General features: G+C 39.4%; 1 protein-coding gene across 3 annotated transcripts in view; it reads right to left on the bottom strand.

Annotated features, from left to right (window-relative positions):
* Hcfc2 (host cell factor C2) overlaps positions 1-15,929 on the bottom strand; it is a 69,247-nt gene that overhangs the window by 28,616 nt on the left and 24,702 nt on the right. For all 3 annotated transcript variants that reach the window (XM_045152430.1, XM_045152429.1, XM_045152431.1), the window contains exons 4-10: positions 14,391-14,599; positions 13,239-13,323; positions 9,787-9,893; positions 9,504-9,692; positions 5,288-5,446; positions 3,766-3,818; positions 870-1,044 (exon numbers count right to left, since the gene is read on the bottom strand). In XM_045152430.1, coding sequence (XP_045008365.1) covers positions 870-1,044; positions 3,766-3,818; positions 5,288-5,446; positions 9,504-9,692; positions 9,787-9,893; positions 13,239-13,323; positions 14,391-14,599 — 977 coding nt within the window. The remainder of the gene's footprint in view (positions 1-869; positions 1,045-3,765; positions 3,819-5,287; positions 5,447-9,503; positions 9,693-9,786; positions 9,894-13,238; positions 13,324-14,390; positions 14,600-15,929) is intronic.

Here is a 15,929-nt window from a genome sequence, read left to right as displayed (position 1 = left end):
GCTAAATTTGAGTCCCTGAAGAATTAGATTGGCAATAGCTATCACAGTTTCCTCAAATTAAAACTGTTACATGTTCTTATGGGAGGGATATGTGAGAATGAGGTTTAAGAGAATCTGAGAGGCTGAGTTCAAAGTACACCGCGTCAGAATGAAGTGGAGACCACTCTGACAGGCGTGTTCAGAAGCTGCTTGAGCTTCCTTTCCCTCTATAAAGTGGGTCATGTTCTCTATCACAGCCTTCTTGCAGACTCAGACAGTGTTTATAAACTTGCAGCACAATAATGCCTGGCTTCACACCATCTGCCATCATCACTGGCAACAGCACTATCACCACCACCAAGGACAAGTCCAAGATGGTTATGGATAAGTACTAAAGAGCCAGGAAAAAGTACACCTGTTCACAATAAAGGGGGAGCCTCAACTGACAGCACCAAATTATAAGCTGTCTTATGAATTCAATTAATTAATGGTTCCTACAACCGTTCTACCATCTGAGGAAAACTCAATTGCTTGCTTTAAACAAATATTTAGTAACTGATGACTATTTACCAAGCACAGATCTCAGTGCTTAGAAATAGTGAGCAGGATAAAGTAACTACACAAACAAATAAATAACTTCACAGTTAAAACTTCTAAGAAAATGAAATAACGGATAGTAATACTGACTGCATTGCCCAGACTCAAATGTCCTGTAAGAACTTCCTTAAATTTCATATTCATGTCATTATGATATTAAGTACCTATATCACTAATTAATTCACTAAGGGGAAGACAGATCAAAACCATATATTATTAACTTTTTCAGGGACTTTAAAGTTCCCTACAAATGTTATAAAAGTTTAACTTTATTTAAAATGTAACCCTGATACCTTCTGTTTTCCTTGGCATAGGCACCATACAGCTGTTATGATTAGAAGCATTAGATGCCACAGATGAATGCAAAACAACATTAGAATCTGTCACTTTGAAATCTGGTCTGCTTTTCACTGAAATTCCTTTCACAGCTGTATGTTCAGTTTTTGCACTGTTTACTGTATCACTGACCTGCAAGAAATAAAATAATTTATTGTAGTAAGTAATGTTCAATAAAATAGAAATTTATATAATAAATAAGCAAAATCATTTACAACTAAATGCTTTTGAAAATAAGTTTACTAAGTGGGTATTGTGGTACACACCTACAATCCCAGCACTTGGGAGGATCCTGAGAACTAGACCAGTGTGATTGTGGGTCTCAAAAAGAAACTTAAAAAGCTGGACATGGTGGCACACACCTTTAATCCCAGCACTCGGAAGGCAGAGGTAGAAGGATCACCATGAGTTCACGGCCACCCTAAGACTACATAGTGAATTCCAGGTCAGTCTGGACCAGAGTGAGAACCTACCTCGAAACCCCCCCCAAAGAAAGAAAGAAAAATAAGATATTTAAAGTTATATTAATTTCTATTATTAAAGCTTTATAATAGTTTTTTACAAAAAGTTTTTTTTTACTTACTCTTTATGCTTAAAAGATTGATTGCTCAGTTTTGTGTTTTATTTAAGTAGTGGCTAGTATTACAAGTAAATGTTCATGTCTGGGCTGGAGAGATGGCTTAGAGGTTAAGAAGCATGCCTGTGAAGCCTAAGGACCCAGGTTCAGTTCCCCAGGACACAGGTAAATCAGATGCACAAGGTGGCACATGCCTCTGGAGTTAGTTGCAGTGACTATAGGTCCTGGCTTGCCCATTCTCTCTTTCTCATAAATAAAATAAAAAAATAAAATAAGTGCTTATGAGAGACATGAAATGCATGAGAGAAACATGAAAGCTACTAAATTTAACATTCTTTTCAATTTGTTTATTTTATTTTATTGTTGGTTTTTTCATGGTAGGGTCTCACTCTAGCCCAAGCTGACCTGGAATTTACTACAGTCTCAGTCTAGCCTGAAAATCATGGCAATCCTCCTACCAATGCCTCCCCGGTGTTGGGATTGAAGGTGTGTGCCACCACGCTCAGCTCAATTTGTTGTTGTTGTTTTTTTGGTTTCTTGAGGTAGGATCTCACTATAGCCCAGGCTGACCTGGAATTCACTATAGAGTCTCAGGGTGGCCTCGAACTCATGGCAATCTTCCTACCTCTGCCTCCCGAGTGCTGGGATTAAAGGCGTGTGCCACCATGCCCAGCTTTCAATTTGTTTTTTAAACAAATTAACAAAATGTAGACAAAGGAACTGATGACTAATGAAAGATAAATCTTAGTGATATGGAGATTATAGCAATGAATTAGTCTCTATGGCTAAGTTTTGCACATAAAGATTTAGTACCCTATATGTTAATATTCTTTTTGTTTGTTTGCTTGTTTTTTTGGTTTTTCAAGGTAAGGTCTCAGTGTAACCCAGGGTGACCTGAAACTCACTCTGTAGTTCCAGAATGGCCTTGAACTCACAGCGATCCTCCTACCTCTGCTTACTGGAGTGCTGGTATTAAAGGCATGTGGCACCATGCCCAGTTCTTTACCATTAAATATTCTGGTAAGGGGATGGAGAGATGGCTTAGTGGTTAAGTCGCTTGCTTCTGAAGCCTAAGGACCGAGGTTCAATTCCCCAGTACCCATATAAACCAGATGCCCAAGGTGGTACAAGTGTCTGGAGTCTGTTTGCAGTGAGTGGCTGGAGGTCCTGGTATGCTCATTCTGTCTCTCTCTCTCTCTTTCTTTCTTAGTTTTTTGAGGTAGGGTTTCACTCTAGCCCAGACTGACCTGGAAGTCACTATGTAGTCTCAGGGTAGCCTTGAACTCATGGTGATTCTCCTACCTCTGCCTCCAGAGTGCTGGGATTAAAGGCGTGCACCATGAGTTCAAGGCTACCCTGAGACTACATAATAAATTCCAGGTCAGCCTGAACTAGACTGAACTCTACCTTGAAAACAACAATACATAAATAAATATAATATTCTAAGTATTTTGGTGGTTAGGAATCTTCCGAATGCCAGGCCTGGCGATGCAGACATGTATTCTCATTTACTTGGAAGATTGAGGTAGGAAGACTGCAAGTTCATTATAAAGTCTCCATTTTATAGTAGTAGTAATGTGCTCATTTCAATCTAATGCCAAGCATGGTAGTATAAACCTATGGGAGATGAAGGTAGGAGGATCCAGAATTCAAGGTCATCCTCAACTAGATATTGAGTTCAAGAGCAGCCTAAGCTACATGAGGTCCTGCCTCAAATAAAGAACTAATCAGGGGCTGGAGAGATAGCTTACAGGTTAAGGCACTTGCTGGCAAAGCCAAAGGACACCAGTTCAATTCCCCAATATCCACATAAAGCTGAATACACAAGGTGGCTCATGTATCTGGAGTTTGTTTGCAATGGCTATAGGCCCTCGCACGCCCATTCTCATTCTCTCTCTCTCTTTCTTTCTCTCTCTCTCTCTCTCTGCCTCTTTGTCTCTCTCATAAATAAATAAATAAATAAATAAGTAAATAAATAAATAAATGAAATATAAGGTTTAGGCTGGAGAGATGGCTCAGCAGTTAAAAGGCCTGGGTTCAATTCTCCACTACCCACATAAAGCCAGGTGCACAAAGTGACATGCATCTGGAGTTTGCAGTGGCAAGAGGCCCTGGTATACCCATTCCCTGCTCCCCCCTGTGTTTACAAATAAATGACCAAACAAACAACATAATGAAACCCATTAATTGTATATTATCAATATATTTTAATAAAAAAGTTTAAAAAATTGGGACTAAAGTCATCAACATTCACTTGCCATAGTATTTCAACTTACACTGTTAGGAAGGATGCTATTACTGCCTTGTCTGTGAGGATCCATCTTGACTCCTGTAAGAATGAGAAGGTTTAGACTGTTACACTCTTAATTCGCATCAGTAAATTATTATTTTTAAATTTTTAAAAATATTTTACGGGGCTAGAGAGATGGCTCAGAGGTTCAGTGTTTCCTTTCAAAGCCTAACGGCCTGGGTTTGATTCCCCAATACACATATAAAGCCTATGCACAAAATGGCCTATGCCTTCAGAGATCCTTGGCGGCAGCAGGAGGCCCTGGTGCACCCATTCTCTCAAATAAATAAATGTTTTAAAGTTTTTACATAACAAAGACTTAAGCTAGCATCTTTATCCAAGTTTATCTGTTTTCTTAAATTTGTCTTAATGTTGGCTAGAATCCTTCCCCAAACAACATGGGCCAATGCATTTTCTTTTACTTTCCAAGTATCTATTTAGTTAAAAATACTTAAGAGAGCTGGATGTGGTGGTGCACATCTTTAATTCCAGCACTCAGGAGGCAGAGGTAAGAGGATCACTGTGAGTTCGAGACCAGCCTCAGACTGCATAGTGAATTCCAGGTCAGACTGGGCAATAGCAAGACCCTACCTCAAAAATAAAATAAAATAAAATAAAGGCCAGGCATGGTGGTGCACACCTTTAATCTCAGCACTCAGGAAGCAGAAGTAGGAGGATCAATGTGAATTTGAGGCCACTCTGAAACTACCTAGTGAATTCCAGGTCAGCCTGGGCTAGAGTGAGACTCTACCTTGAAAAAACAAAAATAAATAAATAAATAAAATACTTATGAAGGGCTGAGGAGATGTCACAGCAGTTAAGAGCTCTTGCTGCACACACATAAGGGCCTAAGTGCATCTGAGTTGAAGTGTCTAGCTCCCAGATGAACAGCTGTACATGACCATGCATGTCTGTCTGCAGGGGGCATAGACCAGAGAATCATTGGGGTTTTCTGACCAAAAAAAATAAATGAAAATAAATAAATAAGACAGCAGGTGTGGGATGAGTGAGAGACTTCATCTCAAGGAAACAGGTAACAGGTGGATGAACAAAAAGGAGAACACCTTATGTTCTTCTGACTTCCACACATGTGCACACCCTTGCAACATCTGCACACACTCATGCATATACTCACATACATAACATCACAAATGCATACCAAAAAATTTAAAAACACCTTTGAAAAACTGTGAAATACTTTCAAAAGCTAATAAAACATGCCCTAAACTCAAGTAACAAATTTTAAGAGTGCATCAAAATGAGCTGCAGAAAAGAATGCTATCTCCATGTATCTATGAGTTCTGCCACAACGTAATGGTAAGCAGCCAAGTGTCAGAGTTGAAACTCATTATGGTTGACTTACCAGGTAAGGACATATGATTTATATGGTTTATATTTATATCATAAAATTAGTAAGTTTTACTAAACCCACCCTACTCACAGATGTCTGCAGTTTACTTTTCAAGAAGCACATAAGCATACAGGCTTCCTCTGAGCAGCACTGTTACCTGGCATGTCTGAAGAATCACAGGGCGGAGCATGGTGTGGCAAGTCAGTATTCAATTGCAGAAGATAACCCTCAACTGTAGGCACTTCATCCCACTTGAGGTGAAAAGAGTTGGTAGTGGCTTTGATCAGTTGTACTTGTGAGGGTGCTGATGGTTTCTCTAAAGGATAATATTGATTTTGAATAAATTATTGAATATAATATTGAATTTCCAAGTGCATACAATTACAAACAGTATTAATGTTAGCAGAAATGACTTAGTGTATTTTGGGAAAATGGAACTTTTCTGATGTTAACACCCTGTTACCAAGATTTGTACCACCCAGGGCTGGAGAGATGGCTTAGGGGTTAAGGTGCTTGCCTACAAAGCCTAAGGCCCCAGGTTAGATTCCCCAGTAGATATTCTCTCTCATAAATAAAAATTTAAAAATACATATATGTATATACATATGTATATATATTTTCTTTTGGTTTTTCAAGGTAGGGTCTCACTCTAGCACAGGCTGACCTGGAATTCACTATGTCATCTCAGGGTGGCCTTGAACTCATGGTGATCCTCCTACCTCTGCCTCTCGAGTGCTGGGATTAAAGGTGTGCACCACCACGCCTGGCTTACGTTATGACTACTTTTATACTACAAGTTGAAGAGTTATAGCCTTCAGAGCCTAAAGTATTTATTATTTTACTTGCATAGAAAAAAATCAAGCAGCCTTGCTTTAAAACATAATTAAATTCTGTGACTCTGCTCATTACCATCCTGTGTGCTACACTGATCCCGCTAGCTGTTTTCAAATATGGCCATTTTTGTCTATAAGTTCTATACAGTTGTATTTTCTACACAGCTAACAAAGAAGACCTATATTTTTGTGAAAAATAATAATAATTAAGCCTAGATCCTTCAACAATTCCCACGTAAAGTCTGCCATGGTCCCATTAACAATCTAGACTACTTATATTTATCAAAGTAAGGTAAACAAGAGCAAACATTAGGAAAAGTTCAGGAAGTAGATCACCCACATAAACAGAAAGAAGTTACATGAAGAGGAAAAAAAATAATAACTAGAGTACAAATCAGGGAAATAAAGGAATTTCCCCAAACTTAGCATCATAAGTTTCCAGACTGAAAAGGCCCAGAGAGTACTCAGCACATTAGATCAAGAACACACACAAAAGCAAGGAATGGTAGTGCAAACCAGTGACTTCCTAGCACTGCAGAATCTAAGGCAAGAAGATTTGAGACAGACTACACTATGTGGCAAGACCCTATATGAAAATCAATGACCAAAGCCCAGTGTGGTGGCACACAACTTTAATCCCAGTACTCAGGAGAGAGGTAGGCAGTGAATTCAAGGTCAGCCTGGGACTAACGAATGAGTGCCAGGTCAGCCTGGGCTACAGTGAGACCCTACATTGAAAAACACAACACATATAAAAGAGTAGGGCAGGAGAGTTCTCTCCAAGGTGATGAAATGTGATAGAATTTCTGACACATCTAACCATAATGTGAGAAGATTTAAACAAACAAATATGGACTATATTAGTGGCAGATACATGCAAATCTAAAACAAAACTCATAATTACTCCAAGGCAATGAAAAACTTGTACAAGGAAGGTTTAATTATAAACAGTTTATATAAGCCTACATGAACACTGAATACTGGCCTAACAAAATTATGGTGAGGTTATATTGAGGCTGGAAATGTGTGTAAAAGAGAAGTGAGGCACTTAGTGCAGAAGAGATAAATCCTTAACTTCCACAGTAGAAAATGAGCATATTATTACATAAATTAGGGGTGGGGAGGTGTCAAAAGCAAGGCTTGTGAACAAACATTTGTGATTCCAGATACTCCAGAGGCTGAGGAAGAGGATCAAGTTCAAGGACTTAGATTAGAGTGGCTTCAAGGCCAGTTTAGTGAGACCCTGTCCCAAAATAAAAATGAAAGAGGGCTGGTGATCCAGCTCAGTGGCGATATAGCAGGTATAGAGCCCTCAGTTCAATCCCCAGTTGTTGTTGTTTGTTAAAAAACAAACAAACAAACAAAAAACACCACACAGGCTGGCAGGCTGGACTACCCTCTGTCTCATACCCTCTCACAAGGCAAGTTCTTGGAAAGCAGGGTCATTACAAGCTTGTTCACTGCTACATCCTGTGTATATACCTACCAATAAATATTTACTGAAAATGGACACAAGTTCCACATTAAAAAAAAAAAACAACCTCTTAGTGCTCTGATACTTTTTCATTCATTTCGTGGTAATTTTTAAAAATTTTTTTGTTTATTTTTTATTTATTTATTTGAGAGTGACAGAGAGAGAGGGGAGGGAGGGGCGGGCAGGCAGAGAGCGAAAGAGAGAATGGGTGCACCAGAGCTTCCAGCCACTGCAAACAAATTCCAGACACATATGCCCCCTTGTGCTTCTGGCTAACGTGGGTCCTGGGGAGTCAAGCCTCAAATTGGGGTCCTTAGGCTTCACAGGCAAGTGCTTAACCGCTAAGCCATCTCTCCAGCCCGTGACTTTTTTTTTTTTTTTTTTTTTTTTTTTTTGAGGCAGGGTCTCGCTCTAGCGCAGGCTGACCTGGAATTCACTATGTAGTCAGGATGGCTTTGAACTCACGGCAATCTTCCTACCTCTGCCTCCTGAGTGCTGGAATTAAAGGCATGAGCCACCACGCCCAGCTTCATTTTGTGGTCATTGTATTTTATTTATTTGTTGAGATAGGGTCTCACTACATACCCCAGGCTGGTCTGGAATTTGCAATCTTCCTGCCTCATCCTCCCTAGTGCCGAGATTATAAATGTGAGCCACCACACCAGGCTTCTGTGGTCATTTTAGAGGCATAGAAAACTTGCAAAAATACAGTAATTGCCTTCTCATTTTCCCCTAAAGTTAACTCATTTATTAAGACTAAGTAGTTAGGGGCTGGAAAGATGGCTTAGCGGTTAAGGCATTTGCCTACAAAGCCAAAGGATCTTGGTTCAACTCTCCAGGGCCCATGTAAGCCGGATGCACAAGGGGACATATGCGTCTGGAGTTTGTTTGCAGTAGCCATTCTTTCTCTCTCTCTGCCTCTTTTTCTCTCTCAAATAAATAAATAAATAAATAAAATGTAATTTTTTATAAAAAGACTAAGTGGTTAGTCTTAACAGTTGACTAGGGATGTAGCTAAGAATGCTTGCCTACCATGTACAAAGACTTAGGTTTGACCCCTAGTAGTACCAAAAAATTAATTTACCATTACTGGAACACCATTAACTACACTTTGGACTACTCAGGCTTCACCAGTTTTTCAATCACTGTGTTTTGTTCCAGGACCTAATCCAGGAAACCAAGTTGTATTTAGCTCATCTTCTTTGTTTCTTCCAGTTTCTGACTGATTCTTAGACTTACTTTTTAATCACTTGGAAACTTTCCTTTTTATGTTTTTTTTTTTTTAAGTTTTCTTGAGGTAGGATCTCACCTGGATCTTACTCTATAGTCCCAGGCTGGCCTAGAAATCATAGCCATCCTCCTACCTCTGCCTCTCAGCTCAGACTAAAGGTATGAGCTACCACACTGGGCCTACCTTCAGACTTTTAAAGAAACTGTTGACAACTTCTATATAGATAATCAAGAATGTCCCTCAATTTGGGTTTGTCTGACATTTTCTCATAGTTATACTATGGTTATAGAATTGAGAGAAGAGTATCAAAGAAGTGAAGTATTCCTTGTCACATGATTATCAAGGGTTATATATATATGTTATAAATAGGATTTATGTTGGTCAAATTAATCTTAATTACTTAAGATGTACTTGTCAGGGTCACCAATGTAATTGAGAATGTTTTTCCTTCTTCCATGCTCTATTTTTTTGGAAAGGAGCTTTTTGCTTTGTTCGTTTGTTTTTGGTGTTTCAAAGTAGGGTCTCGCTCTAGCCCAGGATGATCTGGAAATCACTATGTAGTCTCAGGGTGGCCTCAAACTTACAGAACTCCCAAGTGCTGGAATTAAAGGTGTGGGCCACCATGACTGGCTGGAAAGGTATTTTAAAATTTATCCTATATTCAAGAGGAGGAAAATTAAGAAACTTTTGGAAATGGGAAGTAGATACACATATTATTTCTGCCTTTCATTTTTAATTATGAATGAGAAGCAGTAGTATTTACATTAAGCTTTAAAGACAGACACTATTTAAACACCTACAGGTAGAACTGCATGTGTTAAACACTCTTACCTACCAGTATCAAGATACCAAAGATCCTTGCAGCAAACTTGACTATTCAGTGCCTTTTTGTAGCCATCTCTGCCACTCCAAAAATATAATCGAGTACCAATCGCAACAGCACAGTGTCCAGCTCTGGGTCTTGGTCTTGAATTTTTTTTATCTTCCTGACAATCTGATACTAGAGTAGTCCACTCAGCTGTATCTACAAGAAATAAATTGCCATGACTGCACTATTGTTCTAAAAAATTCTTTTATTAATAGATATTATTTCAATGAGCAACTCTCAAAAGACTCACCTAGATTTAGGTAAGAAAATGAACTGGTACATCTCCATTCACAATCATGAGGTGAATTCTCAGTATTTTCTCCCTTATGTGGAACCCATCCACCAAAAATATACATCCTGAACAACAGAAAACCAAGAACATAAAGTAGCTGATTTAATTTTACTTTTTGGATTTGAAATGTGAAGAATGAACATAAATTTATTTGTTGACTCAAAATTTTAGAACTATTCACTCATCACACTGTTAAGGTGACACAAATGAGAAAGTAAAGTTGCTTGCTTTTAAAAGTTTACAATTGTAAGCCAGAGTGGTACATACCTATATCACTTGAAAACTTTTATTTTTAGTTTTTTAAAGTTTTTTTGGAGAAGGGTCTCACCTGGATCTCAATCTCAGCTATTTGGAGGCTGAGACAGGAGAAGGGTCATTTGAGCCCCGGTGTTTAAGGCCACCTCGAGTAATAGCAACATCTGGTCTCAAAAATTAAAAACAACAGGCTTCAGAGATGGTTTAGTGGTTAAGGTGCTTGCCTGCAAAGCCAAAAGACCTCGGTCTGATTTGCCAGGACCCATGTAAGCCAGATGCATAAGGTGGCGCATGCATCTGGAGTTCATTTGCAGTGGCTAGAGGCCCTGGTGTGCCCAATCTTTCTCTTTCTCCCTCTCTCTCTCCCTCAAATAAATAAAAATAAAACAAATGAAAAATACCAAAAATATTAATACCAGACGTGGTGGCACACACATTTAACCCCAGCACTCAGAAGGCAGAAGTAGGAAGATGGCTGAGTTCAAGGCCAGCTGGGACTACAAAGTCAGTTCCAGGACAGTCTGTCTAGAGCAAGACCCTACTTTGGGGTGGGGGGAGTTTACAATTCTGTGAAGCATACTGAATGGAGAATGTTTCAATTATAATATATTATGTAATATAATATATATCTGAAAATCAATTACTGTGTGTAATACAGTAGGGTATCTCATCACTCAAATGATCTATGACATCCAAAGTCGCTGTATGCATATAATAACCAAACAGTACACTTCATGTCACTACCATTATGAAACCAAAAAAATTTAAGTCTGGTATGGCTGTACATTCTTATAGTGCCAGCTATTTGGGAGGCTAAGAGAGGATACCCGGAGTCAGGCCTGATGGCACAGCCCTATAATTCCAGCTACTATGGTAGGATGAAGCAGGAAGAGCACATGTTCAAGACTTTCAAAGTCAGCTTGGGCAATTCAGTGAGAAAAAAAAAAACCAAAAACTGTGAGTACAGCTCAGCGGTAGGACACTTGCCTGCCTTCCAAGAAGCATGAAGATCCTGGGTACTATCAAAACAAAAGAATTTCTTTTAAAAAATATTCTATTTTTATTTATTTATTTGACAGAGAAAGAGAGAGAGAAAGAGGGAGAGAGAGAGAGAGAGAGAGAATGGGCATGCCAGGGCCTGTAGACAAGCTCCAGATGCATGTGCCCCCTGTGCATCTGGCTAACGTTGGTCCTGGGGAATCGAACCTGGGCTCTTTGACTTTGCAGGCAAATGCCTTAACCACTAAGCCATCCCTCCAGCCCAAAACAAAAAATCTTAAACTATGGCCTGGAGAAATGGCTTAGCAGTTAAGGCACTTGCCTGTAAGGCCTAAGGACCCAGGTTTAATTCCCCAGAACCCACATGTGTCTGGAGTTCGTTTGTAATGGCTAGCTGCCCTGGTGTACCCATTCTCATTCATTTTTTCTCCCTGGCCCCTTATCTCTAGTAAAAAATCTAAATAAAAATAATTTTTTTTGAAAAAAAATCTTAACTATAAAATTAAGATAATTTAACTATAGACTTAACTTAAACTATGTTCCCTAGTGGCCCATAGGTTCTTGAGATCAGCCTGACTGCTAAAGGAAAAGAAAGGTTCATTAGGCAGAGCTTGTTAGGGCTGTCATCACATGCCAACCAGAGATACGTGACTTCTGCTGTAATTTACACACTAAGGTGCCAATGAAAACTGAATCTTATAAAATAACTATAACATTTTTTTAAATGCATTTTAGAAGGTTTTGTTTAAATGTAAAGATTACTATTTGGTTTCAATATTTGTCATTTATTTATTTATTTATTGTATTTTCAAGGTAGGGTCTCCCTGCAGCTCAGGCTGACCTGGGGATTCACTATGGAGTCTCAGGGTGGCCTCGAACTCATGGTGATCCTCCTACCTCTGCCTCCCAAGTGTGGGGATGAAAGGCCTGCGCCACCACACCCAGCTGATTTCAATATTTTTGAAAAGCAAGAAGTAAGGTTCTAAATTGCAGTCAGTTTCCTAAAATATTATGCACTTCAAACAAAACACTTATAGTAGTAAATATTCCATAAAATCATTTTAGCAGTACTGCTAATCATGGTCCAATGTTGTACAAATAAGAAATGTTGGTGGTTAACCTCTCTGGAATGCTTTACATGTACCTGGTACTGTACTTCTTTTTTGCCTGTGTGTGTGTTTGTGGGGTCATGCATGTGTATGTGCAAGTGTATGCATGTGGAGGCCAGAGGGTGACACCAGGTGTTTCCCGCTTATCGTTCTCTGCCTTATTTATTGACATAGTGTCGAACTAAACCCAGAGCTCACTAGTCTAGTTAGCTAACTTGCCATGGGGAACCACCTGTCTCTGCTCTCAACTGCTGGGGTTGCAGGCACACACCACCACATGCAGCATCTAAGCAGGTGCTAGAGATCCAAACTCAGGTGCTCATGCTTGTGTGGCAAACCATTTATTGACACAGCCATCTTTCCAGTGCCCTGAGCAGCACTTCATGTATGAATCCGTTTAAACCCTACCATGACCTTGTGAAGTAGGGCTGAGTATAATCTCCACTGTATGCTTGAGGAAGCTGAGGTGGGTGTTTCCTTGTGCCAGGCTGCATAGAACAAGTGCCAAAACTGAGGCTTGAATTCAGGCAATCTAGTCACAGAATCCATATGCCACCCAGAGCTATACTGCCACCCAAAACATAACAACTCAGCATATGTATCGGACCACAAATCAAGTAGTACCCAAAACAGATTTTTTTGCTTGTGGGTTTTTTTGTTTTTTTTTTTGAGGCAGGAGCTCACTTTGTGCCCCAGGCTATCCCTGAACTCATGATGATTCTCCTACCTCCAGTGTTGAAATTATAGGCATAAGCTACCAAGCCTGGCTCCAAAAGTATGTCAAACAAAGCAATGAGGTAGGTGTGCTGACAGGACACATCCGTTAGACTACACTCTGCCTCACATTTAGATAATGTCCACTCTGGTTAAGGCATGGCAAGGAAAGTAAAGAAGTATTAAAGACAACATGAAAAGAAAATGATGCATGAAATATGATTTTAGCTTCAATTAGCACAACCAAACTAATCTACTTCCAAAAAATACTATTACTTTTCTTTATGTACAACTCTAAAATGGTTTAACAACAACAACAAAAAAATGCCATACTTGTTTCCTATAACACTGGCTGTGTGAAGGCTTCGTGGAAGTGGCACTGTTCCTTTAGTTTCTGGTTTTGACCATGACATAGTTTCTAAAAATAAAAATAAGTCAATCAGCAACTTGAGCTAGTAATAGCAAATTATCTCAACTTGTATATGTGTAAAAAATAGAGCAAAAGTAGTACTTATCAAAATGCAACAAAAATGACCTTCATTTTAAGGTAAATATTTCCTGATGATAAGACCTGCCCAACAGAACTCTATACTTTAATTTAGCATTATACTGTAGAGGTATGCTTACAGTGCTACCAATTTTGAATTGACAATTATCTGTGATTAGTAACACTTAAAATAAGAGCACACGGTATAGAGGACAGTCAAAGGTGAGAAACAATTATCCTCTAATCATTCATTTCTAGGATCCCTTTAGAAAGAGCTCCTTAAGGGTTTTTAACTGGCTGGCAATATTGCTAGTGCCCCATTTCCCACAGATAAGGTAACAACCAGATACTGCAGCATGCAAGGGGTACTACTAACAATGCACAGGACAATAAGCATAAAGCAGAACCGTCCCAGGCAAACCAGGACTGGCAGCGATATGAAAGGAACAAAGGAGTCACCACCAAGAACTGAACATTCATTTCCTTCTTCTTCTTCTTCTTCTTCTTTATCCAGCTAGAGAGGGCCTCTAGCCACAGCAAAAGAACTCCAGGCAAACTAACCACCTTGTGCATCTGGCTTACATGGGTAGGAGAACCAAACCTGGGTCCTTAGGCTTTACAGGCAAGTACCTTAACTGCTAAGCCATATCTCCAGCCCCTGAATATTCATTTCTTCATCCTTATTCATCACAGCCAGGCTATTCCTGAGATCCTAACTGCTGAATATAATCTCTTTTTTTAATTTAATTTAATTTTTTATCTTTTCACAATTTCTATTAACATTTTCCATGATTACAAAAAATATCCCATGGTAATACCCTCCCTCCCACACTTTCCCCTTTGAAATTCCATTCTCCATCATATTACCTCCCCATCTCAATCATTCTGACTATAATCTGAATACAATTCAATAAATACTGTATCCAAAAATACTTTCAATGCATTTTAAATTTGCTGTTATTAATCATAATCAATTTCATGAATCAACTTCAGCTTACCTAAGTCAAGCTGCCATAGGTCATCCAGACGAGCACCACACATTCCTCCAAAAACATACATCTTAGGACTTCCACAGTCTTTTTTGCAGTATATAATAGCTGTGTGAGATTCTCTTGGAGAAGGCACAATGCCTTTAGTGACTGGAATGCTCCAACCCACAACACCAGAACCATGCTGTAGCTCCAGTTCATAGAAATCATTTAAATACCTAGGATATCAGGAAAGAAAGTGAAACATCCAGATTATTTAAATATACATATATATCTTACTTGCTTTTAGTTTCTTTTGATTTTGAAGCAGGGCCTCACTTTAGCTGAGGCAGACCTGGAACTCACTCTGTAGCCCAGGCTGGCTTCAAACTCACAGCAATCCTACCTCAGCCTCCCAGTGCTTGGATGAAGGCATGTGCCACCATGCCCAGCCTGGTTTTCATTTCTACTCATAAAGGAAACACATGCTAGCCAGACATAGCAATGCAAGCAAGCCTGTAATCCTACATTGGAAAGGTTGAGGCAAAAGGATTGTGATTCCAGACCAATTTGCGATATAGTGAGACCCTATATCAACAGCAAAAATTTAAAAAATAATGTTTGCTGTTAAAAAAAAAAAAAAGTCAGCCAGACGTGATGGCACACGCCTTTAATCCCAGCACTTGGGAGGCAGAGGTAGGAGGATTGCCATGAGTTCAAGGCCACCCTGAGACTACATAGTTAATTCCAGGTCAGCCTGGACCAAAGTGAGACCCTACCTCGAAAAACAAAACAAAACAAAACAAAAACGTCTTATGTTACAGAGAGGCACTAGCAGAGCAAAACTCCCAGACAATTCATTCAACACACACTTACCCAACTCTATTATGTGCCATACACTCTTCTGGGTGTATTATTAAATAAAAAAGAAAAAAAATCTTATCACCATTTAGCCAACACTCTCATCAATGACAATGGTTTTAAAATACTGTTTCAAATCATCTGATACTCTTTCCCTTAAGAGGTAGAATCAAGTATTCTTCCTTTGATTCTAGGATGATTTGTGACTAATCTGAGTAATAGGGAGGCTGGAATGCCTGTGACTTCAGAGGCTGGGTCACAGACCAATACAGCCTCACTAGAATACTGGTCTTGAAACCTTCAACCACCATGTATGAAATTTAGCTACCACAAAATCACTATCTGAAGCCGGGTGGTGGTGGCGCATGCCTTTAATCCCAGCACTCAGGAGGCAGAGGTGGGAAGATTGCCAAGAGTTTGAGGCCACCCTGAGACTACCGAGCAAATTCCGGTAATCCTGGGCTAAAGAGAGACCCTACCTTGAAAAAAAAAATCACTATCTGAAAAGGCCAGTAGCTCAGTTAGCAGAGTGCTCACCTAGCATGCACAAATCCCTGGGTTTAGTCCCATGCATGGTGGCTCACACCTGTAATCCCAACACTCAGGAGGCAGAGGCAGGAGGATCACAAGTTCAGTTATTTTTGCTACATAGGTCATGGCCAGCCTGGGCTATATGAGACTATCTAAAAAATAAAAAAATAACCACGT

This window comes from Jaculus jaculus, chromosome 6 (genome assembly GCF_020740685.1).
Source record: "Jaculus jaculus isolate mJacJac1 chromosome 6, mJacJac1.mat.Y.cur, whole genome shotgun sequence".
NCBI lineage: Eukaryota > Metazoa > Chordata > Mammalia > Rodentia > Dipodidae > Jaculus > Jaculus jaculus.
The sequence above is the reverse complement of the archived record's forward strand: the minus strand, read 5'-3'. Positions and strand labels throughout refer to the sequence as shown.